The sequence below is a fragment of the Cnephaeus nilssonii genome (genome assembly GCF_951640355.1).
Source record: "Cnephaeus nilssonii genome assembly, chromosome: 6".
Taxonomy (NCBI): domain Eukaryota; kingdom Metazoa; phylum Chordata; class Mammalia; order Chiroptera; family Vespertilionidae; genus Cnephaeus; species Cnephaeus nilssonii.
In genome coordinates, this window is record NC_137077.1 from 2,423,242 (window position 1) to 2,450,634 (window position 27,393).

Below are 27,393 nucleotides of genomic sequence, written 5' to 3' on the forward strand. Positions count from 1 at the left end.
GAAGCCCTGAGGCCTGGAGAATGCGCAGGCGCAGAGCGTCTGTGGCCGCCCGCGAAGCTGCAGGTGCTTCGAATGCAGGGGGTCTGCGTGCGGCTCCGCCGAGGGCAGGTGTCCGGAGTTGCCTCTCGGAGCGACCGCACCTGCTGGTGGGTGCGCCAGGGCTTCACCCAGGTCTTCCTCGGCCTCCTGCCCCGGGCCCAGGGGGTGGTGTCCCCCGCGCACGCGAAGCGCGCAGGCTCCCCTCGCTGGGCCGGTAGCGGCGGCCGGAGTGTCGCCCTGCGCCCTGCTGCTGGCCGCACGGACCTTTGCAAGTCCCTGAACCCCTGAGGCTCGGCGTCCCCGTTGGCGAGAGGAAGGTGATGGTCACACCTGCCTCACAGGAGTGCGTTATCAGGGCTCCTGCAGGGGAGAGGGAATGAACGGCCCTGCCCTGCGCGGGGCGCGCTGAGCCGAGGGTAAGCGGCCCCCGTTCGTTCCGCTGCAGCCGGTAAAGGTTAGAGGGTCGTCCAGGGGTGCGCGTGCGGCCGTGCACAGTGAAGAGCAAGAGAGCCTTGGGCCTCATTCTGGCGTTGGAAACAGCCACCCCCTGAAAATATTGTGGGAAATAAGAGCCACACATCGTGTTAAGGGCAGGGAGTGAGCGACGCCCCCTAGTCCATCCCGTCCTGTCCACCGCGCATTCCTGGTGCCCAGGCAGCTGGCTCAGCATATACCTTGGTGCCCACGGAGCCCTCAAGGCCCAGCCCACACCCGGCCACGCTGCCCAGGGGAGTCGGTCCCAACCCCACAGTCAGAGCGTTCCCTCCCCAGCGGTGTCCCTCTCGGTCCTGGAGACCAGGCCAGAGACCCTCTGGGAGGGCTGTTAAAGGTGCGCCTTCCCGGCCTCAGCCCGGACCTGAATCAGGCTCTCTGGGACGTGGCACCGGGAACCCGAACTTTAAAGGAGAGCCAGGTAAGTCTGCCCACTGGGTGTAAGAACCCTCATGGAAACACCCTTTGTTCCCGCGTGTTTCTCACTAGTTTCAAAGGTCTTTGCAAACATGGGTCTGCTCAGCTGCTTATGCGGAACCTGGTCAGCAATCCTGGAGGAGCAGGGCAGCAGAGGGGGCGGGGAGGAGGAGCAGGGCAGCAGGGGGGAGGGGAGGAGGAGGAGCAGGGCAGCAGAGGGGGCGGGGAGGAGGAGCAGAGGGGAGGGAAGAGGAGCAGGGCAGCAGAGGGGGCGGGGAGGAGGAGCAGAGCAGCAGGGGGAGGGGAGGAGGAGCAGGGCAGCAGAGGGGCGGGGAGGAGGAGCAGGGGAGAGGGGAGGAGGAGCAGGGCAGCAGGGGGGGGAGGAGCAGGGCAGCAGAGGGGGCGGGGAGGAAGAGCAGAGTGGCAGGGGGGAGGAGGAGCAGGGGTGCGGGGAGGAGGAGCAGGGCAGCAGGGGGAGGAGGAGCAGGGCAGCAGAGGGGAGGGGAGGAAGAGCAGAGTGGCAGGGGGGAGGAGGAGCAGGGGTGCGGGGAGGAGGAGCAGGGCAGCAGGGGGGGGGAGGAGCAGGGCAGCAGGGGGGGGGAGGAGCAGGGCAGCAGGGGGGAGGGGAGGGGAAGGGGAGGCAGGGTGGCAGTAGGAGATGTGGGACAGGTTAACGGGTGCATACAGGCAGGCAGGACAGCCTCCCAAGAAAGGACAGTGCGGGGTGCGGGGGGCCCGCTAGGCCTGGTGGGGAGCTTCTGGGCCTGGGCACAGACTCATGAGGCAGAGGAAGGCATGGGCTGGAGCTGGAGGGAGGACGGCTATAATTAGCTGCGTGACCTCAGGCAGGTCACAGCCTCTCTACGTGCCCGTTTTCTCCGCTGTAAAAAGTGGGGTGGGGTTGCTAAGGACTCTCCCATGCCCGTTTCCTCCCCTGTACAATAATGGGGTGGGGTTGCTAAGGACTCTCCCGGTTCTACGAAAAATATTTCACGCTGGGAAGTAATGGCCGGGCATCCCCTGCTTTTCAGCCCATTTTGGACAGCCACTTGCCAGGAGATCAGAGACGCCGGATTAGCCCCCATTTGGTTACAAGAGCAGCTTCATGACGTCACTGCAGCTCAGTCGTGTGTCTCCCTGAGCTGTGGGCCTCCGAGGCAGTGCCTCTCTGGGTCAGTTTCCCCTTTTGGACAGGGGGTGGTAACAGTATGCGCCTCGGAGCCCTGCTCGGAGGTCCAGCCAGTGAGTAGATGTAAAGTGTGTGTGCCCAGCCCAGAGAAGGCACCACCAAGCGCTGGCTGTCTCCAGCCGTGAGCCACGCGTGGTGCTACGTGCTTTTCTCAAAGGGTCATATTGAACCCTCCCAGTGGGGTGGCCTTGTATAGGAGAGGAAACAGGCTTGGAGAAACTGACACCCTAAATCCAGGTGAGAGCCAAACACAGGAGTCTGCTGTGGGCTCACATTCTTGGCTCCTCTGAGCAATGCCCACACAATGGGGACTGGGCAGGGGCCTGGGCTAACCGGGATGATGCTCAGAAGCTTCCCCGTAATTGTAAACGGAGGGGGTGGAGCCTACTAACCAGGCTGCAGCCACCAGGGGGCCCCGTGAAGAAACAGTGCCCTGGGCTCAGCACCCACACGCGCAGCTCCTGGAACCCAGGAAACCGGCACTGGCCCCCCAAGTAAAGCTTTGGAGGTCTCTCTGCCCCCCAGCTCAGACTTAAAAGGCAGAGGTCACCAACGGTAAATAACCTAGGAGACGGCGCAAACCGTCAGCACAGGCCAGACTGGATGCTGCCTTGAAATTGATTCTGCGGCTCCCGCACCCTCCGTCTCCCCGTCTGTAAAGTGAGCATGAGCGCAGTTCCCAAGGCCTAGAGGTGTAGGGGGGTTGAGTGGGATACAGCGTGGGGCCTGCACACCGTGATCGGGGAACGATACAGATCTGCCTGCGTTTCCTCCCTCATGGTTCTCGGGTCAGCCTCTTCTCGAAGGTCAGCCAGGAGGTTGGCCTGCAGATGGCAGGGGTCATGAGCCAAATATTTGAGAACCTATTGTATACGAGGCACTGGGTCCGGGGACACATCAGGAAGACAAAGTCACAGCTTCCCCCTCAAACCTCGTCTCTGACAGTTGCATTATACAGGCATCGTTAAAAGGCTCTGAGACGTCCCGCAGTGCGTGTACCTGTCTCACTCTCTTTAACCCGGAATTTCCCGAATAGATTGCATCACAGAGACCTTTTGGGGTTTGAGGCTTGACGTGGCCTTCAGTGCTTCACCAGCTTTTCCCGGTCCTCTTTGGGGCAAAGGCAGACTGTGTTTCCCTGCCCCCTGCCCCATCCACATGACTTGCTTGGTCAATACGCTGTGAGCTGGAGGAAAACCTGTAAGCACTGTGGACGGAAGGGGCCTCATGCTGACCTGACAGCTCAGGGGAGGCCTGCATGGCCGTCTTGCAAACTCAGAGACCTAAAGTAGCCACAAAGGATGGTCTGAAATTAAACTTTAAAAGCAGTGATGGTGGGTAGTCACCTCCTAGGCCGGTATCTTCACTGACAAGGTCAACCTTTACCTTAGCTGAGCCCGTCTGTCTTTTTGCATCTGTGATAACACACCCCTGACATGTCTGAGTAACTTGTAACTTCCCTTTTTCTGGAGCCCCTGGGGCACAACCTAATGTGCTGGGCGCCAGGACAGAGACCACAAATTCCTTCATTATCATGTTAATTGTTCCTGCACCCACCTAAGTATGTGTCCATCATTTTACTCTATCCAACCCCAGGGGTTTCCCCGCTCTGCTTTCTCCTGCCTCTCTAGTCTATCACCAGTGGATTTCATGTAACCCACCTATGTCCCTCCTTTGATGGCAATGGATAAATACAGATATAACCTGCCATTCTCCAGAGCATCATCTCAGTTCATTGAGGTTCTGCTTCCTGGCATATGTCGACAGTTTGGCTCAAATAAACTCACAACAATTCTTTACGGGTCTCGGTGGTTTTTTGCGTCAACAGCACCAAACCATCCCTCCCCGCCCACCATGGCCGTAGGTGACCCTCCGCAGGGGGGACGGCTTCAGGCTGGTGGTCACGACTGAGAGCATGTGGAGTGAGAAGTGGCCCCTTGGGGCTCCTGTGGAATGTAGCGCCCCCCAGCCTGTCCTAACGGGTCCCGTCCCCAGTGCCATCTGCCAGCATCCCAGATCTCTGTGTGAGATGCCGATCGCGCCCCGCAGCGGGGGGAACGCAGTGTAGTGGCTGCACTGGTCCCGGAGAAAACCGTCTCGGAGGCCACGAGGAGGCGGAGCTCCTGGCTCGTGAGTTGGACGTTGAGAGCAGGGAGCTGAGCTCTGTCCTGTGGGGTGTGTTGGATGCGGCCAAGGGGTGGCCAGGAGGTAGGTGGGCAGGCAGCTCCACCCTCACCTGCGCCAAGGACTCGGGAGACAAGGCCTGCTCACTCCAAGCTCTCCCCCTCCCCCTGCACCCCCAGGATCAGCTTTGGGGAGGGTCCAGCACCCGGTATGGAGGAGGAGCCCCTTCAGAGTATGGGGTCCCCGAGGAAGGAGAGGGACCCCAATAGGGGTCCAGCGTCCAGGAAGGAGCCGTGGAGGCCACCTGGCCTCGCAGGGCCGCCTCGGGGGGAGACGGGGCGTTTCAGAGGAGCTCGCGGTGAGGAAGAGCGGCCGCAGCGTCTGGGAAGGACAGAAGAGGGGGAGCACTCAAAATGCCACATTTATTGCGAGCTCTTTTCTGACCAAAGAAATACGTGTTCACATAGAAATGTGGAAAACACATGTAAGCACGAGAGTTGTAGACAATGGCGTAAGGACAGCCACGGACAGTATGGGGTGTATGTCCTTCCGTCTTTTCTATCTCACACTCACACCCACACCCACACTGTCCTTAACGACACTGGGCCCAGGCCCCGCGCCAGGCTCTGCCATCTGTGCGCCACGTAAGGCTGTTGTTCCCAGGCGTCAACTGGACCAGCGGGCGCCGACCTTTCGGACCTCACGGACCACCGGTTGGCGACCACTGAACGACTCCGCGTGGATAAAGCCTGACGGAGAACTCCAAGCCTGCATGTGCCCCAGGGAGAGGGGGAGTCGGATCTGACCAGGCAGGAGGGACTGGAGGGTGTTTTCACCCGCAGGTGAGACCCTGGCAGAGCTGGGGGCTGGGGCTGGGGGGGGGAGCAGTGAAGGCCAGGCCGGGGATCCTTGGCCATTTCCAAGGGGCACTGCACTTCCTTGTCTTAGAGCTCATTCTAAAAAATGGGTAAAACATGCTCATTGTAAGAGGGTCGAGTGATTTAAAAAAGTGTAAAGAAAATAGGTTTCATGTGATTTTATCAGCCATTGAACATATTTAGTTCCTGATGACGATCACAAAACCCATGCACGTACCTGTCTATAAGAAAACACGTGGTTACTGTAAAATACTGTTAGTGTGTTCTAGCCGAGTCGTGTGAGGTGGGTTACAGGAGTCCAGGTGGGTGGCAGGCGTGGCCTCCCGCCTCCCGCCTCCCGCCAGCTCAGCACAGGGGCGCTGCTTTGTTCTGCAGCCCGGGTGGCGGGTGGCGGGTGGGGGAGAGGGGGAGAGCCCACCACTCACCAGCCCCTGCCTCCCTAAGGGGCACTCCCTCGCCTGGAGACACAGGAGCCAGCGGGGAGTCCCGGGGATTGGGGGGGCGGGTCCCTGTGCTGGGCAATGACCCTGTGTCACCACAAGTCACCCCGCTCCCAGTTCACGGCTCATCACATCTGGAGAGAGGGCCGCACCCAGCATCACCCCTGGAGCGCCGCCGTGTGAGAGGGTGTGCCTGCGAGACGTGCCCGTCTGGACTGGCCGGTTCTCCACTCGCTCGGGACACTTACAAAGCAGGGGAGAGGTGCCTCTGTCCCAACGCCGGGGCTGACCTCAGCATCGGTTCTTTGTCATACTCGCATGGGTAAGAGCCACCGACACCCACGTTTCCCCGGAGGGTAGCGCCATGCGCCTGCCAGCTAGTTCCCCCTGGGAGGAGGGAGCTGTCTGTGCCCGCTTCTCATTGAGGTCAGGGGTGAGGGTGTGTGTGGGGGGGAGCGGAGAAGAAAGGAAAGCAAGCCAGAGGCGGGGTGTGTGTGTGTGTGTGAAGCCAAGTTGAAGGCGCCAGCAGACAGGAGGTCAAGCTGCGGAGTCTGGCTCCTGCCTGGGGACCAGGGCACTGACTGTCTGTGTTCGGGACTTTTAAAAAGGCTTTGCTATAAACAGTCCCTGATCCCCTTGATACACGGCTCAACTGACAGATAGCTTCCCTTAGGTCTCACAAAACTCTATGACGTGAGCGTCAAGAAGGTGTTCTAAAAGGTAAATAAGTCACTACCGTGTTCTACAGGCCCTGACCTTGGTGCCCTTCCGGAGGACACAGCCCCTGCCACCCCGGAGCTGGGCCAGTGTCCCTGACCCGGCCCGCCAGCCTGTGGCCCTCCCAGCCACCGGGCACCTCCCACTGGCCTCCACAGCAGGACGGAGCCCATCGACCTCCTCCCCACAAAGCAGCTCCCCGCAGGGTAGGGCAGGGTGCCCCGCAGCCCCCGCCGCCTCCTTCTGACCGGCGGCCCCTCCCTCAGGCTGCGGCGGCTCCAGGGCTGCCGCTGGCACCTCCTCTGGGCCCTGGAGCCCCTGGACCCCTCTCAATCCCACGTTGTACTGAGACCAGGCCCCGGTCCGTGCCTGGGCCAGGCTGGCTGCCCTCTCGCTGGCGAGCCTGCCGCCACTCGGGCCCAAGACCAGCCTCCTCCACAAGGTCACCGTGTTCATTCCCAGTGCAAACCGGGTCCTGCCACCCCCCACTTTACACCCCTCATGTCTGCCAGTAACAGTAACAACGGAGGCCCCGCCTCCTGAGTGCCCACCCCCTGTCCAGTACTGTGCCAGGGGTCCCCAAAGCCTCACAGACACCCCAAGAGGAGGTACGAGGACACCGTTGAGCAGATGAGAAAGCCAAGACCCACGATTGTCAGGATAAGGTCCAACCCTCGTAACCAGAACAAGGCCCTCCTTGCTGCGCATCAGGGTACAGATGTCAGAGAGCAGCCCGTCACCAGGCCATGTTTCCGTCTGGACTTCGGGGTTCCACCACCAGCCTAGGATTCCGCAAGTCTGAGGTCAGAAAGGAATCGCATTAACGTGACACCCCACCAGGCCCCCGGAAGCCCTGCCTGGCACCCCCTGCATGCCCCGCCCCACCCCGTGCTGAGGCACCCAGAGCTACTTCCTAGAGGCAAAGCAATGCTCCTGACCCTCTGCCCCGCTCAGCTCTCCATCACACCTGGGTCCAGTTCGGAGGCCTGCCCGCCGCCTCCCTGGGCCCCGCAGCCCGTGCCGGTGGGCGTGGCGAGCATTCGGCACCGGCACCAGGACCGCTGGCTTCCTGGCTGCCTCACACCAGACCGCGCCCCCGCACTGAAAGATATGCACTTACTGGGTGCTCCACCATGGTTCTAGAATGGCCCACGAGGCCTGATGGGATGAAAGGGGGCCCATCGGACCACACCCATCATTTACCTGAGCGCGGGGAGCAGATGCGTCACCAGGCGAGAACAAACCTGGGAAGTTACGGACTGCAGCCACTGGACGTCATCGGGAATGTCGGGAAGCCACAGCACCAGTCTGCAGGGATAAAAGCAGACACAGACACGCACATGCGCACGCACGCATGCACCCACAAACGCACACGCACGCACACGCCCCGTGTCAGCAGGAAGACAAGTCAAAGTTAAGAGAACCAAACAAAAGCTGGACAAAAGGCAGCGAGCTTTCAATCCTCCTTGTCCCGCTAGACTGCCGGCCGGGCTAACTTCTACTTCCAATCGGACAAATCCCCACGCGGTGGATTTAGGCCTGTGTGTGTGTGTGTTCATCCTTCCACTGATTTTCAGGGTGTGGAAGGGAGGGGGGAGACTGAAACACTGAGAAATATCAATGCACTGGGGATCCCGCAAACGAGGTATGTGCCCTTAACTGGACTCGAACCCTAGGCCCTTCGCTCTAACCACTGAGCCAAGTGGCCAGGGACCAAAGTGAGGCCACTCTGGATTCAGGAAAGCTCGAGGGGTTAACATGGGAATTCAAGGAGAAGCCTGGTTTTCCCAGATTCAGGGTGCCTGAAGCCTGGAGTGGAGACACCATCCCCTCCTCTAGCCCGACTACGCCTGGCCACGGCCTCCACAGACTCGCCGCCCCTGGCACTAAAAGGCCCCCACGCCGGGGCTCTGGTAAAGGCCTGGACCTCCACGCAGGGCAAGGCGGGGTGGGAACAGGAGGCCACTTCGTTGGGGCGGGGGGACCAGGAAAGGTCCACCCCGAGTGGGGCAGCCGAGCTGGATGCTGAAGGACGGGCTGGACTCTAAAGACGGACTAAGGACAGGCTGGCTTAACTCACTAAGAGGAAAGGAGACACCCAGGGCCATCTGAGGAAGGCTGAGTAAACACACGCCCAGGATCGCAGCGCAGACAACGCCGCCCACAGCGCTCACCTCTGCACCACCGCGACCGCGGACTCCACGGGCAGCGTACACGGCAGCATCACGTAAGACATGACCTTCACCGGCAGGAAGCTGCAAATCTTGCTCAGGCAGCCACCTCGCGGTTTAAGTGCCTCACTCAGTCCTGAAAGATACCAAGGGGGGAGGGTGTTCCCACCAGTGTGACCTCCCCCAGAGGCTGCCTGGCATGTCGGTGAAACGCACTCCCTGCTGCCAGAGAAGCAGGAGCGTGGCGCCCGCCATCCAGCAGGGAGTGCGGCCAGATCAGCCCCGGGACAGCCCAGGCCCCGGGACAACTCTGTTCCACGGGCGGCTCTCCCTGGAGGAGACACGGACCGCAGCCCCGCCCGCCTCACGGGCTTTCCCAGCATTCCCTCTTCTGCCTGGAGCCCTGGCTTCTGATTCCCCTTCGTCAAGGCCTCAGGACGCCTCAAATCGGAGCCACCTGGGCAACAGCGTCTTGTTTATCTTGGAATTTCTCCCAACGCCCGAATGGGTCTGGTTTGTGCACTCCTGGGTCCCTCTGGTGTCTGACCACATGATAGAATGCACTACCGTCGTTCAGTGACAAGTTCAAAGCTGTGGGTTTGGGGGAGGGGAGCCAGACAGGCTCCTCCAGAAAGAAGGCTTGGAGACGGGTGCACAGGCAGAGAATGGTGTTCTGAAAGAAGGGGCCCACCCTCGGGCCCCCCAAATCCGGTGTGCCCGGACCCCAGGCACTGGCAGCATGCCCGCTTAACTCAGAACGGGCTCAGCGGGAGTGTGGTGCTTCCTGGCCATGCACACGTGGGAAAGAAGGCTGAGCAAGGCGCCTGGGTGGGGGGATGGTGCCAGGAGGGGGCCTCACCTCCCCCTCCTCTCCCCCCCCCCCGTGGCAGCATCACCCTCCTCCCCCCCCAACCCGGAGAGAAACCCTTTCCTGTCTCAGCAGCAGAAAGCAGCGCCCCCACCCGCCCAGAGGCGTCACCTGCGATGAGCGTGGGCGACAGTGTCTCCAGGATGCTCTCGTCCCAGGGCAGGAGGTGGACACGCAGGTGGTCCAGCAGCTCGGCCACCTCAGGCCTCCTCTGCCAGGCAGTCCCCCCGGGGGAAGCCTCAGGGCGCGTGGTTTCCCAGGAGAACGGAAGGAACTCGGGCGCTCCGGAGGGCACACTCGGGCTCGGATGGGGCCTGTCACAGATGCCTACGCAGGGCACGGAGACGGGTCATTACTCACACACCCGCCCATGACAGGGAGGCCAGCAGCCACCGGACACGGCCCGCCTGGGATCGTAGCGGCGGGATGGACGAGGGCAACAGGCTTCACAGGGAGGGGGCGGCATGGGGCTCTGAAGCCACAGCGGAGGGAGCCGGGCTCCTGGCTCCGCCGCTCACTCGTGTGGGCCGCACAGCCCCTGTGGGTGGGAGGGAAAGACGACTGCAGCTCATTGGTACTAACGGTGCCGCACTGCCCCTTAAGCCTGCGTCCCCGGCCCTGACTAGGGGCTTCCCAGCCAGGCCCTGCAGCAGCCATTCAACTGCTCCTTTTATCAGCGTCTGCCCTTTTCAGCTGAGGAATGGGAAGCACAGAGGGGTCAAGAGACGCATCCACAGCCACACAGCCCGTCTGTGGCAGAGCGCGATTTGAATCCAGGCCTGACATCAGTCATGGCCCTCTTCCACCACACGACCCTGAAAGCAGTATTAGGCACGGGATAAGCACGGGAGTGGGGGGGGGGGGGGCGCTGCCCCAGGAGTTGGGGCGCAGTAGCCAACACCACAGGGGCTCCCAGCTCCCTTGGAATTGGTGCACAGGGTGGAGCGCACGGGGGGGTGGGGGGGGCGGCAGGGGGCAGTAGCTTCAGAGGCCCCGGCTGCCCTGGCTCACCGGTTGCCTCCATCCTCAGGTTACAAAGACCAGGGGCTGCCCCTGGTCGCCCCTCGGTGCTCCCAGGTTACCCCTCCCATTTATGCTTCTCCACATCTTTCCCGGGGCCTCCCTTAGACACGCTGCTCACCCTCTGGAACATCACTTGCCCTAGGTACAGATGTGTTCCCAGAGGTCATCACCTGCCCCCCACCCCCTCCCGCCACGAGTCCTCTGCATGACCCCAGGGACCAGCTGCCTGAGGACCTGCTGACATATTTGAACCCAAACCCAGCACCGAGCGTGCAAACGCTGGGCCACAAGCCCGTCTTCACAATGACCAAGAATCACCTGGACATACCTGAATCCCAACTCCCCCCAATACAGATGTGGAAACAGGCCAGGGAGGGAGGTGGCCTCCCCAAAGCCTTCTCATTGCTCTCCCGGGGCCCAGACCCAGAAGCCAGGGAAAGCCCTTGTGAAACTAACAGCTGACACTGCGCAAGGAGAGCGCCTGCAGCAGGGACATCGCGGGTTCAGATCCCGGCTCTGCCCCTCAGGGAGTGGAGTGTGGTCCCTGGCTCACCTCTCCAAGCCTCCATTTCCCCATCTGTAAAACGGGGCAGAGGGTTCCTATGGAGCGGAGCTAACTGGAGGGCTGAGCCCGACAGATGGTGAAGGTGGAGAGCACCACGTGATGTCACATCATCTGGGGCTCACCAAGGCTGCTAACAAACAGCTGATGAAAAGGGCACATCTGGCCTGGCCAGTGTGGCTCAGTGGTAAGCGTCAACCCATGAACCAGGAGAGCACGGTTCTGTTCCCTGTCAGGACACATGCCCAAATTGCGGGCTCAATGCCCAGCAGGGGGCATACAGGAGGCAGCCGATCAATGATTCTCTCTCATCATTGATGTTTCTATCTCCCTCTCCCTCTCCCTCTCCCTCTCCCTCTCCCTCTCCCTGAAATCAATAAAACCGTATTTTTTAAAAAGCGCTCCTCTGCCCCCAGCCCGTACATACCGTTTTCCTCCAAGAACCTGACGGCGTCTAAATACCCTCGTAGGAATAACTCTCCAAGCTCCTGTAAGCAAAGCAAGGGAGTGAGCTCCCGGGCCGTGTCCCCAAGCCTCACTCACTTAAACTGAAGACCCCTTCAAACGCTGAGTTGCCTCCACGGGCCAGGCACGGCCTCTCTGTGTTTGAATGTTTGGGGCTGTTTTTACAGTAGTTGGTTTCTACTTTCCTAACACGGTGATCTGAGAAGATGCTTGATATGATTTCAATCGTCTTGAACATGTAGAGACTTGTTTTGTGTCCTAACATGTGGTCTATCTTTGAGAATGACCCATGTGCACTTGAGAAGAATGTATATACTGCAGCTTTGGGGTGAAATCCCATAGAATAAAAGCCTAATATGCTAAGTGTCCAGTCGTCTGGTTGGCTGTTCAACCAATCAAAGCATAATATGCTAATGATAGGCTAAGGCCACTCAACCACTCGCTATGACGTGCACTGACCACCAGGGGGTAGACAGTCAACCCGCAGACCAGTAGCTATGACATGCACTGACCACCAGGGGGCAGACGCTCTGACCGGTAGATTAGCTTGCTGCTGGGGTCTCGCCAATTGGGCCTGAGCAACACATGCCCTGGAGCCCTCCCGCAGTCCCTCCTTAGCTGGCCAACCTCCCGCATCCCTCCCAAGCCCCGATCGTGCACCGGTGGGGTCCCTTGGCCTAGTCTGCACCCTCTTGCAATCTAGACCCTTCGAGGGATGTCGGAGAACCGGTTTCAGCCTGATCCCGCAGGCCAGGACAAGGGACCCCACTGGTGCATGAATTCGTGCACTGGGCCTCTAGTGTTCTATAAATGTCAATTAAATCCATCTGATCCAGTGTGTCCTTTGGAGTCACTGCTTCCTTCTTAATTTTTTGTCTGGATGATCTATCCAGTGAAATCAGCAGGGTGTTAAAGTCCTCTACTGTAACTGTATTGTTGTCGATCTCACCCTTAAAGTCCTTTAGAAGCTTTTTTACATATTTAGGTGCTCCTATATTGGGTGCATATATATTTACCAGGGTTATATCTCTTAGTATTATGTCGTGACTTTTGTTGTCTCTTATGATGGCTTACATTTTGAAGTCTATTTTGTCAGATAGGAGTATTGCCACCCCAGCTTTTTCTTTTCTTTCTTTTTTTTTTATATTTGCATGGGAAATTTTTCCCAAACCTTCACTCTCATCTTATGTGAGTCTTTTGTTCTGAGGTGGGTCTCTTGTAGACAGCATATAGTTGGGTCATCTTTTGTATCCATTCAGCTACCCTACACCTTTTGATTGGAGCATTTAATCCATTTACATTTAAGGTTATTATTGACAGGTACTTATTTATTGCCACTTTAATCCCGTATGCCTAGGTTTCTCTATTTCTTCTCATTACCGCAGTCCCTTGAACATTTTTTGCAATGCTGGCTTGGTAGTGGTAAACTGTTTTAGGCTTTTTTTTTTTTTTTTTCTGGGAAGCTGTTTATTTCACCGTCTATTTTGAATGATAGCCTTGCTGGATATAGAAATCTTGGTTTCAGATCCTTGCTTTTCTTTACCTTGAGTACTTCTGCCATTCCCTTCTGGCCTGTAGAGTTTTTGATGAGGAATCAGTTGACAGCCTTATGGGAGCTACTTTGTGGGTAACAAATTGCTTTACTCTTGCTGCCTTTAAGATTCTTTCTCTTTAATTTTTGGCATTTTAATTATGATGTGTCCAGGCCAGGGCCTTTTTGGGTTCTTGCTTGGGACTCTCTGTGCCTCCTGAACTTGTGGGACTTTTTCCTTCACCCAGGATAGGGAAGTTTTCTGCCATTATTTCTTCAAACACATTTTATATCCCTTTCTCACTTTCTTCCCCTTCTGGTACAACTATTATGCGAACATTGTTACGTTTCATGTTGTCCCACAACTCCCTTAAACTGTCCTCTTATTTTTTAATTGTTTTTTCTTTTTGGTTCTCTGATTGATTTTTTTCTACCCTGTCTTCTAATTCACTGATCTCATCCTCAGCTTCCCCTAACCTGCTGTGTATTCCTTCCAATGTGTTCTTTATTAGTGCTATGTCAATCTTTATTTCTGACTGTTCTTTTTTCATATTTACTATATCTTTTCTCATGCTGTTGAGCATCTTTACTATCATTATTCTGAACTCTATTTCAAATGGATTTCTTATCTCCATTTCATTTATCTCTGCTATTGGAGAATTCTCTTGTCCTTTCATTGGGGTTGTTTTTTTATCTCTCCATTTTGGGTGCCTGTTTGGGTTTGTGACTATGTATTAGGTAGATCTGCTGCACAGTTTAAATGTCGCCAGATGATTCCCACAATCAGAGTCGGGCACCTATCCACTGAGGGGTCTGCTTTGGTTTGTCTGTGTAGTGAACCACACTAGTGGGTCCCCAGGCAAACCGGAGCACAGAGCTGAACAAACAGCCCCACTCACCTTGACATCCGGGGGGAACACTACTTGGCTTATCAGGTGGACGTTCTCTAAGCAGAAGCGGAGGCTGAGCTTGGACACGTCCACATACAGGAAGTTCGTGGACTTGACCTTAGGACAGATGTCATGCTCCCCAAGGAACGGGGACACGGTGATGGTCGCCTTGTCATCAAAGCAGGGTACACTGTCAGTAAACCCTCCATCCACGTACCGCTTGTAAGGGAGAGAGGAAACACATCCTGTCACAGGCTCTGGGCAGGAGTTTCCCTGGTGCTCAGATTATGGGCAGAGGCTTCTCAAAACCACAGCTGACCCAGGGGAGGACCGGGTTTGGGGAGCCTATTTCAACACTTTCGGCTGGGCAGGCAGGTTTGGTACAAGCTGGACAGTCTGCACGGGTCAAACCAATGCCAGGAGCCCTACCCCGATGTGACATCCTCAACTGTCCGCAGACTGGACAGCTGTCCCGGGTGGGTACCATCAGCTCCAGTGGATAACGGCTACCCTAGAGGGAGCTGCCCCTGCTGCCACACAGCCCAGCGCGCAGCCCAGGGCCTGCAGAGCACACACCACCCGGACTCTGCCCGCGCGGGGCTCACCAGCAGCCATCTATGTCTGCAGAGAGGGTCTGTTATGGAACTCAACCACAGCTCGGTCGCAGCTCTGCCCCAAGCCCCGGGCCAAAAGGACAGTCAGTCCCAGAGAGGACAAAAACCCTCCACCTTGAGAATGAAGCTGTACTTAGGGGAGTTGCTGAGTCTTAACTATCTTATTCTTTAACTAGGCCACAGGGCACCTGTCCTCGGTGCTCTGGTGAAGATGACATGAACCAGCTCACCTTCCCAAAAGCAAGATAATGGATTCTTGGTGAGCTTAGTTGGGCTGGGGGTGGGCAGGGTGGAGACGCAGCAGCTATGGAATCACTGTCTCAAAGCTGAGAGACAGAAGGCCCTGTGTTTGGATGCCTGAGCCCAGCACCCTGCAGGCAGGAGCTATGCAAACGCAGTTTAAAAGCAGACTTACCACGCCTCTGAAGGTCGGAGGGATTAAGCCACAGAAGAAAGGGATGAAGGAGGAGCAGATCAAGGCCTGTGAAGACAAAAGGGAGTGAAACCACAGGCAAAGCCGTCAGCTCCTCCTTCCCCTCGGCCTCCCTGAGCCTTCTCTCTGTGTGAGAAGAGCTAGTCTGAAAGCGCTCTTTGCGCACAGTAGGCACTTTATTTAATGGGTTGAATGAGCAATGACCCAACCTACACAAGTGTATTTCAGCCCCAAGTACATGTCCCTGCTGCCACGAGAGTCTCAATGGCCATTGCAAACCAGACCTGGAGCTGTGGATGCGATGACTGACTGGGAAGGACTAGATCAGACTCAAGCTGGTTGACGCGCTGGCCCTGGACCCCAGCCCGGGACTCTGAGGCAGCAGCCTGGGGGAGGGGCCTCAGACTGCAGTTCTCACGGGCTCCCAGGTGATGCCCACGCGGGTCCAGGGACCACAATGGCGTAGCACCCACTGGAGAGCATTAAGCAGCACCCAACACTGACGTACAGAGGAACACCTGTGGGAGGGGACAGGTGCTGGCTGTCTAGAAGAAACTTCCAGAAACAAGGTTCAGAGATGGTTCTGGCTGCTGAGATGCTGCTGGCTCTATGCACCAGCCTCTCCGTGTGACGCCCAAAATGAAACAGCCTCTCACTTGCCAGCACCCAGACAGGCCCTGCTTACGTCCACAACTTCGTCTTTGGACTGGAAGTCGGACACCAGGACGTTTTGCCAGTCGGACACTCGGGTGAGCGAGATGCACATTTTGCCCGAGATGAGCTGGTGGACGTTGGCCGGGAGGTGTCTGTGGAGGGACTCGTGGAAGAACCTGACGATGCTGAAGGACGGGTGGAGGATGCCCAGGGTCCGGCTCCTGGCGGACTGGACAAGGTCTGTGAGGACCTGCAGAGTCCGGTCTGTGGGGCAGACAAGCACACAAAGGGGTGGAGGTGCCACCGTGGAGAGGGACCGGTTTGTGGCAAGACCAGGAACCGGGCGGAGGGAGCTGTGTTCTCGCATGGCTGCAGAGTCCTTAAAATGGGGTCGTCAGATTGAGATGTATTTAGGGGATCTCAGACTTAATGAAAAACAGAGCCAGAGCCAGGGAGGCCTGACGCTCCAGGGGGCAGAGAACACCAGGCTGGCACCAGGCCGGGAAGCCTGCCTCCACCTCCCCCTGCCTCCACCTCCCACCAGTCTCTACCTCCCACCAGCCTCCACCTCCCACCTGCCTCCATTTCTCACCAGCCTCCCCCTCCCACCTGCCTCTACTTCCCACCTGCCTCCACCTCCCCCCTGCCTCCACCTCTCCCCTGCCTCCACCTCCCACCAGCCTCCACCTCCCACCTGCCTCCAGCTTTCACCTGCCTCCAGCTCTCACCTGCCTCCACTTCCCACCTGCCTCCACCTCTCACCTGCCTCCACTTACCACCTGCCTCCACCTCTCACCTGCCTCGACCTCTCACCTGCCTCCAGGTCTCAGCAGCCTCGGGAAGTCACCTCACTGCCTCTCAGTCTGAGACTGTGTGTTTTCAGTGTGGGGCAGTGTCTCCCTACCTGCGTGGCCCCCTGAGCCCAGGCGGAAGGGGCCCATGTGCACCCAGCGGGCAGGGCGGCCAGGCTCCCCTGCCGGGTCGGCCTGGGTAGGATGCGCTCTCAGCAGCTCTGCCCACGTCACAGCCCCCGGGAAAGGCTCCTTGGAGGCCCGCCCACGAGGCAGGAGGTCAAAGCAGGAACCTGGGGACCAGCTCCTGCCCAAACCTCCAGCCCACGTTCCAGGGACGTGGGGGTCCCTGCCCCCCCGTGCTGCGGGCACAGCCCCAGGCTCGGCCTGTCCTGCCTCTCCCGAACCCCGGCACTGCTCTGCGCTTCATTCGGGTCCTGGGGTCACTGCCCCAGTTCAACGTTCAACCCCGTGGCTGGCTACAGGTCACCTTGGGGTACAAGGACTGGCTTTAGCACGGCTATAGCCTGGGGGGGGCGGCCATCCTGGAGGTCACATCCCTGCCCTTTGCTCCTCCCCCCCCTGCAAGGAGAAGGCAGCAGGGCGGCTCCTAACCTGCCTCCCACTCAGCCCAGGTCCCTCCCCGTGGCAGGGCTGCCTCCTGGCAGGGCTTCCCGGTCCCCAGAGCAGAGGCAGCCCTGCGGGCTGTGCCCCACCCAGCAGCCCCTGGTTGCAGCCAAGAGTGAGTCCCTAAGGAACCCAGGTGAACGGGCTGAGAAGGCGCATCATCTTCCTTCTGGGGACCTTTGGGTGCCAGCAGCTCCACACTACCCCTTGCTCCCAGCTCTTCCCCCTGACTGGGAACCCCAAGCCGAGGAGGCTGCACCCCAGTCCTTTAGGCACAAGCCCACATCCCCACCCCCACCCCCACTGGCTTCCACATGCACAGACGTTAATTCAGACAAAACTCAAAGGGCACTGAGTGGGGTGCGGAGGGTGAGCATGATGTGGGGAGGTCCGGGGCCCACGCCAGCCCCCAGGGAGGGCCTGAATCACTGGAAAGGAGAGGAGGTAACTTTCAAACCCTCCTTCACACCCCCCTTCCCCCACCTCAACGCCAAACCAGCTGGTCTCCAGGACTCCAAAGAGTTGCCGGCTGCCTGAGACCATCCAACGCCCCCTACTCTCCAGGGCAGGCGCAGGAGGGAGAAGAGATGGTCGGTGGTGGTGTCTCCAGTCCCTTCAGTTCCCAAACAAAAGCAGGTGCCCACCGTGGGGCACAGGCCACAGCCCACATCTGGTTGGTAAGACCCAGAGCAACCCGTGGGCACTCAGCTCAGCGAGACCCAACAGAGACGGCGGGGCCACTGGGACCAGCTCCACCTCTGCCTCCTGGGTCGCATTCCCCGGAAACCCAGCTCAGGCCTGGGGAACAGGGCTTCCTTCAAGCCCCGGCTCAAGAAGGGGGTGAGGAGGGGAGGCGCTCGGGATTCCCACGCTCAGAAGAGCCGCTCCCAACGCGCGCCCCCCTCCCAGACTGGGCGACAGGGCCCACCCGCGAGGCGAGAGGACGCAGTGGAGGGGGCATCTGTCTGCGGAGGCGCCCGGATGTACCTGCAGTGTTCGTGTCCAAACTCGGATCCACCGGGCACCCCGCAACCCTTAGGAGTCGCCCGCAGCCCAGGCCTGGGGGCGCCCCCTCCAGGCAAGGAGCCCGTGCAGCCCCGGACGTACCTATGGGAATGCGGGCAAGTAAGGTGACGCCGTGCAGCGCCCCCGCTGAGCTCCCGAAGAACATTCGCGCGTCGCGGAGGAGGTGCGGGGCGCGCTCGCTCAGGCAGCGGGTCGCCCCGAGGTGGTAGAAGCCCAGGAAGCCGCAGCCCGCGAAGGACAGGCTCCAGCCGCGATCGGAATCGCACATAGCGGCGGCGGGTCGGGGTCCGGGGAGCGGGGTCTGAGTTCCAAGGTCCGCCATTCACTCAGTCTTAACCACACCAACTCGCTCCGCGCGCGGCCTTCCAGCCGCCTCCCGGGTGTTCCCTGCGTGACGTCAGCGCGCCTGGCTCCGCCCCCTCGGGCTAAGTGAAGGAGCCGGCGGGCGGACAGGTGGTCCTACCCGTCAGTCATTGCACCCCCTGGGCTGGTAGGATTTGGGGCGGGACTTAGGGGCGGGGCCTAGGAGGGGCAGACGGGCTGGGAGGCGGGACCTAGGAGGGGCAGATGGGCTGAGGGGCGGAGCCTAGGAGGGGGAGACGGGCTGGGAGGCGGGGTCTAGGAGGGGCAGACGGGCTGTGGGGCGGAGCCTAGGAGGGGTAGGCGGGCTGTGGGGCGGGGCCTGGGAGGGACAGACGGGCTGAGGGGCGGAGCCTAGGAGGGACAGACGGGCTGGGAGGCGGGGCCTAGGAGGGACAGACGGGCTGAGGGGCGGGACCTAGAGGGGTAGGCGGGCTGTGGGGCGGGGCCTGGGAGGGGCAGATGGGCTGTGGGGCGGGGCCTGGGAGGGGCAGACGGTCTGAGGGGCGGAGCCTGGGAGGGGCAGATGGGCTGTGGGGCGGGGCTTATGGGGGCAGATGGGCTGAGGGGCGGAGCCTGGGAGGGGCAGAGGGCTGTGGGGCGGGGCTTATAGGGGCATTTGGGCTGAGGGGCGGAGCCTAGAGGGGCAGATGGGATGTGGGGCGGGGCCTGGGCGGGGCCGACCTGCGCCTGAGGGAGGTGGGGCGTTTTCCCTACTCCAAATGACAGAGGTGGCCTGGAAAGTGACAGCGCCCCCTGCAGTTCCTCTTCACCCCGAGGCCAGGGAGGAAGCAGCAGTTGCCCACCGAGGCCTTTAATATCTTCCCGACACGTGGTCATTCCCCTTTTCCCAGGCCTTCAGCTGGCCCCGCGTCTGCGCGGCATGTGCAATGGCTTTGCTCTGGTTTCCTGCAGTTGTGTGTGATGTCTCAACGCATGGCAAGTGGTGGAGATTGTCATTTAAGGACAGGGAGCGAAGCTTCCATTTCAAAGTTTCGCTTTTAAGTTTGTGTAGTGACGGGTTGACCGAACTGTGGCATCCCGATGCCTGCAGGACCTGGGTTTCCCCAAGGGGTGCCCACTCAAACCATAATGGAGTGGGAGCGATGACTTTATAGAACAACCGGTGACTCCGGGCCTTCTCAGAGGGCAGCAGGCGGGAGCGCGGACCGGGCTCGGGCCCCTGGATGGGACGGTGCATGCAGACAGGCGCCCGCTCAGACTGTGCTGGCTCAGCGGGGCCCACGGGCTCCAGGGGGCCCACCCACTTCCTCCCCGCAGTCCCGCAAAATGAGGGCAGGCACCCTCCACCCAGGAACCAAACCCCACACCTGTGGGAGGCCTCGGCTTCTCTGTCCCCCTGCCGTGTCTTGTTCTGTCACTGTCCCCCCTCAGTGCCCCAGGCCGGCTGCTGGCCCTTCCACAGTCACACACCTTGCCCAGCCTTCCCACCCCAGGGGCAGCCCTGTGCCAGCCTCACCTCACCCCTGCAGCCCCCTCCCCAGCCCAGCTTCCCGCCCTGGCTGTAACTCACACACAGTGTGCCATGGTAGCCTTTTTTAAAGGCACAGTCCAGGGGCATAAGTGCATTCACAAGGTTGTGCACACATCACCATTGAGAATTTGTTTCATCTTGCAGAACAGAAACTCTGCCCCATGAAACACTAAGTCCCCTCCCGCCTGCCCAGCCCCCGGCGCCAGCATTTACTTTCTGTCTCTGAATTCCTCGCCTGCAGGGGCCGCAGAGAAGTGGAACCCCACGGGATGGGTCCTCCTGGGACGGGCTGATGTCACTGAGCATAACGTCCTCAAGGGTCACCGGGTGGTAGCCTGTGTGGGAATCTCCTTCCTGGTTCAGCTGCCTCTCAGTCCACTGCATGTATTGACGGGGTTCAGGACACACCACCCCAAAGACGGCCCCGTGGCGCTTGGGTATTTGAAGGTGAAGGGCTTTTGAAAGGGCAGGGCGGGCAGGACTCTCTGCCAAGTCGCTGGGCAGGTCATGGGCCCTGATGTGAGAGGTGCTGCCCTCTGCAGGCCCGAGGCCATACTTGCCTCCAGACGCAGAGCCACAGAGAGGCATCAGAGTGGACAGGTTTTGTCATGCTTCCTCCAGGTCCCCACACTGACCTCATTGCCTCTGTCCCGTCACACTTTTCTAGAACTTTCAACCCTTCACCCAACCCGCATAAGAGCACCCACTGAGTCATTTCCTTATGCAGGCTCCTGCGTCAGGTCAGGCTTATACCAAACTAGAGGCCCGATGCATGAAATTCGTGCATGAGGAGGCCTTCCTTCCCCCAGCTGCCGACACCAGGTTCCCTCCGGCACCCGGGACCCGGGCTTCTCTTGCAGCCCCGGCTTTGTCCAGAAGGTCTAATGAGCATATTATGCTTTTATTATTATAGATAATTTCTATGCTTTTTTTCAGAAATCTATCTTTTGCTTCAGGGGTCAATTAGTCAAGAATTTTAAAAAGTAGAGGGATGGAGAATGAGGGAGGGCTAGATGAGCGGGGAAAAGGGAGACATGTAATACTTTCAACAATAAAGATTTAAAATAAAATAAAATAAATAAAGGCATAGAGGGGCCCTGGCGGTGTGACTCTGGTTAGAGTGTAATCCCCTGCACCACAGGGTCTCGGGTTCGATTCCTGGTGAAGGGCACGTACCTAGGTTGCGGGTTCTCTCCCTGCCCCAGGGGGTACCTCCAGGAGGCAACCAGTTGATGTGTCGCTCTCACATAGATGTTTCTCACTCTCTCTGTCTCTTTCCCCCTTCCCTCCCTTCTACACTCTCTGAAAATCAACAGAAAAGTTACCCTCAGCTGAGGATCAGCAACAACAAAGAGAGTACAGGGAAGAGACCGTTCCCCTCGCCTTCAGTACATCCCACATGTCCACCCACTCACGTGACTCACTCCTGCCTCTCCTGCTCCATCCGGGTCCCCGGAACCCACCCGTGGGCACTGGCCCTCAGAGATGAGGCCCCTCCCAGGTTTGTGCTGTCCCCACAACAGGACCCGGAAGTCCTCTGTCATGCATGTGCTCCCTGCGGCCGTCCTGGGAAACAGCATTGCTCCCATTGGCCGTGCTGGGAGAGCGTGCACTGCGTAACTTTGAAGGTCAGATGGACAAGCCATGGGGAAGTCAGACGGACATTCCTGGCCACATGCAGAGGCCATGTTCCTAGTGACCATTGTCTCGCCTGCCCGAGATGGTGGGCTCTCTCTCCTGCCCGGACTGCATCCCCGCAGTGGGGCCCTAACGGTGTTTATTGAATGAGTGAGTGAACGAGTGAGTGAATGAGTGAGTGACTGAGTGAGTGAAGGAGTGAATGAGTGAGTGAGTGAGTGAATGAGTGAGTGAATGAGTGAGCGAATGAGTGAGTGAGTGAATGAGTGAATGAGTGAATGAGTGAGTGAATGAGTGAGTGAGTGAGTGAATGAGTGAGTGAGTGAATGAGTGAGTGAATGAGTGAGTGAATGAGTGAGTGAATGAGTGAATGAGTGAGTGAATGAGTGAGTGAGTGAGTGAAGGAGTGAGTGAGTGAATGAGTGAGTGAGTGAAGGAGTGAATGAGTGAGTGAGTGAAGGAGTGAGTGAGTGAGTGAGTGAATGAGTGAGTGAGTGAATGAGTGAGTGAGTGAGTGAAGGAGTGAGTGAGTGAAGGAGTGAGTGAGTGAGTGAGTGAGTGAGTGAATGAGTGAATGAGTGAGTGAGTGAAGGAGTGAGTGAGTGAAGGAGTGAGTGAGTGAGTGAGTGAATGAGTGAATGAGTGAGTGAGTGAATGAGTGAGTGAGTGAGTGAGCGAATGAGTGAGTGAGTGAAGGAGTGAGTGAGTAAATGAGTGAGTGAGTGAGCGAATGAGTGAATGAGTGAGTGAGTGAGTGAGTGAGTGAGTGAGTGAAGGAGTGAGTGAAGGAGTGAGTGAATGAATGAGTGAGAGAAGGAGTGAAGGAGTGAGTGAATGCTAGAGTGGCGCCCTCTCCCCAGCTCTGGCTAACATGGAGTTCCTTCAACTTGAACCACGGCCACAGACCCACACATTTCTTAGCTCATCCTTCCGGCTCTTCCTCAGCAGCTTAGGTGTTGTCCCAATGGGTCCCCCTGGAAGCCGACTGACCCAGGGACCAGGACTCAAGTGCAAGGTGGCCGCAGAGGCATCAGAGGGGGTGGGGAAACGAGAAGGGGAGAGGGCCTTAGGGGAGGTGATACTGTGGGGGAGGGGGGCCCAGGCCAGCAGGTTCTCGAGGAGAAACAACACACAGAGGGGATGGGGGAAGGGACCTGGGGTGGTAGCTCTCCGAGTCTCATCCCCGTGGTGCCTGGGGCCCTCTCACACTGCGTGGAGCAGGCTGAGCCTGGGCCCTCTCACACTGCGTGGAGCAGGCTGAGCCTGGGGCCTCTCACACTGCGTGGGGCAGGCTGAGCTTGGGGCCCTCTCACACTGCGTGGAGCAGGCTGAGCCTGGGGCCTCTCACACTGCGTGGAGCAGGCTGAGCCTGGGGCCTCTCACACTGCGTGGAGCTGCCTGAGCCTGGGGCCTCTCACACTGCGTGGGGCAGGCTGAGCTTGGGGCCCTCTCACACTGCGTGGAGCAGGCTGAGCCTGGGGCCTCTCACACTGCGTGGAGCTGCCTGAGCCTGGGGCCTCTCACACTGCGTGGAGCAGGCTGAGCCTGGGGCCTCTCACACTGCGTGGAGCAGGCTGAGCCTGGGGCCTCTCACACTGCGTGGAGCAGGCTGAGCCTGGGGCCTCTCACACTGCGTGGAGCTGCCTGAGCCTGGGGCCTCTCACACTGCGTGGAGCAGGCTGAGCCTGGGGCCTCTCACACTGCGTGGAGCAGGCTGAGCCTGGGGCCTCTCACACTGCGTGGAGCAGGCTGAGCCTGGGCCCTCTCACACTGCGTGGAGCAGGCTGAGCCTGGGGCCCTCTCACACTGCGTGGAGCAGGCTGAGCCTGGGGCCTCTCACACTGCGTGGAGCAGGCTGAGCCTGGGGCCTCTCACACTGCGTGGAGCTGCCTGAGCCTGGGGCCTCTCACACTGCGTGGAGCAGGCTGAGCCTGGGGCCTCTCACACTGCGTGGAGCTGCCTGAGCCTGGGGCCTCTCACACTGCGTGGAGCAGGCTGAGCCTGGGGCCTCTCACACTGCGTGGAGCAGGCTGAGCCTGGGGCCCTCTCACACTGCGTGGAGCAGGCTGAGCCTGGGGCCCTCTCACACGGCGTGGAGCAGGCTGAGCCTGGTGCAGGGGCTTGAGGAGACAGATGTCCTTGGGCAGGGAGGGCCACTGGGCATGGGGGGGGGGTGCCCAAGAGTGGGCGAGCCTGGGGGCACAGGAGGAGGGAGGACAGGGGTCAGGCACATGGAAGGGATGGCTCCATGGGGTAGGAGGTCAGCGCTGTGTCTGGGGAAGCCCTGGAGCAGAGGGGCCCACCGGGCAGCCACGTAGTTTGGGGAAGGCACCCCCAGTGCTTCTAATGCCCCCACCTGGAAATCCAATTTAAAATATTGGAACAGTTTAGGCCCGGCCAGTGTGGCTCAGTGGTTGAGCACCAACCTATGAACCAGGAGGCCCCAGTTCCATTCCTGGTCAGGGCACATGCCCAGGTTGCAGGCTCAGTCTCCAGTAGGGGGTATACAGGAGGCAGCCAGTCAGTAATTGTCTCTCAGCATTGATGTTTCTCTCTCCCTCTCCTTTCCTCTTTGAAGGAATAGTTTAAGGTGTACTGAAAGGACTGGGATTTATGTCTCAAAATTGTGGGTCAGGACATAGATACACATAATTTTACTTAAAAAAAAATTCTTGTATCTATTTAAAGTGGCCTGGAGGCCCTTGTAATCAAGGAAGCAGGTTCTCCTTGAAGAGAGTAAGGAGGAGGCAAAACCAGCGTTAAGAACACAGGCCCAACTCAAGGACCCTGCCAGCTGCCAAAGAGCAACTCTTAGCGCTGCTCCCAGGGCCGGGACCGAGGGCACCTCCGAGCGGGGAGGCCCTCAGCAGCCGGGGCAGCTTCCGGGGGCTCACTGCGAGGACCCCCGCCCGACTCCTGAAAGAAAAGGCTGCCCTGGACGCAGAAGACTGCCCAGGCGGCAGGGCGCAGCTGGGAGGGGCTCGGTCATCCAGACCCCAGGACAGAGATCACGGCCCTCCTGTAAGGAGAGAGGGTAATGAGGCCGCTGGGATGGAATTTCTGTCTGGTCTCCGCCTCTAGGGACAGACCCATGTCAACCAATGATCATTGGCGCCAATTCAAGGCCAACAGGAATCTCCAATTTAGGGTGAAGATGGCAACTTGATTCCTTGAAAACAGCTCAGCGGTGATACAGCCCTGCTGTGGGGCAGGTCCCTCCAAGGCTGTGGGCTCCCCGCTGCGCCCTGCTGCTCCGCTCTGCTCTGTGCTGGTGGCTTTGCCCCGTGCCAGCTGCTTCGTCTGCTCCGTTCTGTGCCAGGGAGGCAGCGTCAGTGTTCGGCTCCAGCTGGGGAGATGCAAGCTGGGGCGGAAAGGGGAAATGAGCTCCTAGAGCCAGAGGCAGCTGATTGGCAGGTGCCCCTGCCTTCAGTACCTGATTGGTCCGTCCTCATACAAATCCTCGCAGTCTGATTGATCGAAAGGGCACTGTCCGGATTGGTCAGAATGGAGCCACTCTGATTGGTCAGTAAAGGTGTTGCTGGGGAGGCCTGGCCTGGTGGCTCAGCTGGCTGGAGCATTGCTCCTGGACCCCAGAGGGTTGTAGGTTCCATCCCCGGTCTGGATGCAGGAACAGGGTTCTGTAAGACATGAACATCAGGGCAGCTGGGTGCAGGGTCTATGAAAACTACCTTTGCAACTTGTCATCACACCTGAAATTATTCCGAAATAAACTGTTCGGCCCTGGCCTGTGTGGCTCCGTTTGTTGGCTGGAGAGTCATCCTGGGCACCAAAGGGTCTCAGGTGGATTCCTGGTCAGGGCACATTCTGGGTTGTGGGTTCGATCCCTGGGCTGCGGGTTCGATCCCTGGTCGGGGTGCATATGGGAGGCAACCAACTGATGTTTCTCTCACGTTGATGTTTCTCTCTCTCTCCCTCTCCTTTTCTCTCTCTAGAATCAATAAAAAACAAACACACGAACATATCCTTGAGTGATGATGGAAAAAAGATGTTCGTGAGAAAAAGAAAGGCAGAGTTCAACGAGAAGCTGGGCAAAGGGCGGGAAGGCGTTTGGATGACAGGGAAGGACACCACGGGTGCCGTGCCAGAGGAATTTTGTAATCCGCTCTTTTGCAATGTTTCCTCTGTGGAGCTCAGCGGGCCACACAGCCCACGTCTGGTTACAAAGGAAGAGAGGAGAGAGAGCCACCTGGAGCCCTCGGAGCCCAGCTGGAGGCCAAGGCGGTGCCCAGCTGCCCCACCTTCCGAGGGACCAGCAGGCAGGTTCCCGGAATCTCCAACTCCAAGCCAGGGGAGTCAGGGCTGATGCGGTGTCTTCGGGATGAGGAAAGCTGCACCTGAGAGCCATACCTGCCGGCCCACACGGCCTGCCATTGAAGACCAGCCCTCATCGGAGGCACTTGGGGGGCTCCGGAGAGCTTGGTGAATGAACCCCCATGTCAATGGATTTAAAAACTCTTCTGGCACTTTCCCTCCTGGGAGCACGAACGCACCCTCCTCCTCCCCCTCCTTCTTCCCCCAGGACCCGTACCACTACCTTCCCCACGCCCACGCCCACGGGCCCTCCCTTTACCTCTATAACTTGGTTCATAAGCCCATAGCTTCTAGGAGTTACTTTTTTAAACCGCCGCTGTGATTTACCAAATAAATGTTCTCTTATAGTTGGATAAATATTTTTCCCCCAAAGACAGAAGTGAAAGTTTGGATTGATCTGGATACTCTTCTCAATGGCCTGCCCCCCCCCCCCCCCCCAAAAAAAAAAATCTTTAATGTTAGGCTTCTGGGCAGTGACTCGGGCTGTGAAAGAATTCACAACTAAAAGAAGGGATGCAGAGGGGACGTTTATTTTACTTTCACCGAAGGGAAAGGGGAGGTGCATTGCTAATCCACACAAGGGCAAAGAACATAAAGCTGCTCCCCCTTTTAAAACCTTGGCTGCTGTTTGTTGCTAGGTGACAAGGAAGGGAGGGCGGTTTGGGCCTGGAGTTGAGCAGACATCATGTGGGTTGTCTTTGAAAACGTTGCTTTTTTTGGTCCGAGCAAGGTGTCTTTATCAGCATCTTCACCCAAGCCTGTAAGACATGCTCAGAGTAAAAGTTATGAAGAGTTCAAAAGGGGCTGGTTTGAAGAGGAGGGAAGGGAACTTTCTACTTATTACCCCTGAGTTGTAATCCAGCAGGGAGGAGGGGTATGCAAGAATGTAGCCTTGAGAGTAACTTCTCTTGTCTTACGGTTTGAACAGAGGGGCTGTTTGACTCAGAGGAGCTAACAATCTTGGAGTTTAATTACCAGACGCATCTCATAATTGTGGAAGGCCACAGCTGCCGGAAACTGATCATTGTCAACAACCTTCATTGCTCTGAAAGGTCAGAGCTAGTTCGCTCACTGCTTAGTTGAAACAGTTAGCTGAAGCAGTCTCCACCTGTTTGTCTTATGTAAATTTCTGTTATTGGAGTTTCCTGCCCAAGGGCTATGGGTGTATCCCATAGCCTCAATAAAAGGGATAGCAAGGCCAGAACAGTGGGTAGTCCTCCCACTAGAGGTGGGCTCCCGCCTGGCCCCCAATATCACCAAATTAATACTTTTCTAGTCTCTTTTCATTTGTGTGCGGCCTTCTCCAGAACCCGAACCCTGAACCGGAACCCTGAACCACGCGGGACGTGAAAGGGGCTCCTACACACAGCAAAGAAAAAGAAAGGCCTTTTTTCTTGTTCTCACACTCACATTTCACATGTAAAGTTCAACAGGCCTAGGGCAGTGATGGGCAACCTTTTGAGCTTGGTGTTTCAAACTTCGCCAAAAAACTGAGCATAACTTGGGTAGTGTGTCCCTTTGAGGAAAAAACATTACTTCGCAGTATTTATAGTTTAAATAACATAAATGTTTCATCCTCGGCATGTGGCCGCCTCAGTGGCCGCGTGTCATCAGAAA

The 27,393-nt window shown here is 58.3% G+C and overlaps 1 protein-coding gene and 1 long non-coding RNA gene across 2 annotated transcripts; one reads left to right on the forward strand and one right to left on the reverse strand.

Moving 5' to 3' along the window:
- Positions 1–50: 50 nt before the first annotated feature.
- Positions 51–5,823, forward strand: LOC307101558. The gene is made up of 3 exons (XR_013813692.1): positions 51–146; positions 4,925–5,103; positions 5,697–5,823. It is a non-coding gene; the product is annotated as an uncharacterized lncRNA (long non-coding RNA).
- Positions 5,824–6,964: 1,141 nt separating this feature from the next.
- On the reverse strand, positions 6,965–18,348 carry PNPLA3 (patatin like domain 3, 1-acylglycerol-3-phosphate O-acyltransferase). Its single transcript, XM_079774588.1, has 9 exons — positions 18,033–18,348; positions 15,539–15,771; positions 14,836–14,901; positions 13,816–14,025; positions 11,348–11,408; positions 9,447–9,662; positions 8,471–8,603; positions 7,500–7,604; positions 6,965–7,094 (listed from the first exon to the last, which is right to left on the reverse strand). Exons 1-9 carry the CDS (start codon positions 18,271–18,273, stop codon positions 7,079–7,081), a joined length of 1,281 nt encoding a protein of 426 aa, XP_079630714.1. The 5' UTR covers positions 18,274–18,348; the 3' UTR covers positions 6,965–7,078.
- Between the last annotated feature and the right edge of the window lie 9,045 nt (positions 18,349–27,393).

Excerpts from the sequence above, each read along its gene's own strand:
- PNPLA3 (XM_079774588.1), bottom strand. The coding sequence starts at position 18,273 with ATGGCGGACCTTGGAACTCAGACCCCGCTCCCCGGACCCCGACCCGCC. Across the intron at positions 9,663-11,347 it reads CAGGTTCTTGGAGGAAAACG|GCATCTGTGACAGGCCCCAT; the intron begins GTATGTACGGGC and ends TGCCCTGCGTAG. Across the intron at positions 8,604-9,446 it reads GTCGCCCACGCTCATCGCAG|GACTGAGTGAGGCACTTAAA; the intron begins GTGACGCCTCTG and ends GGTATCTTTCAG.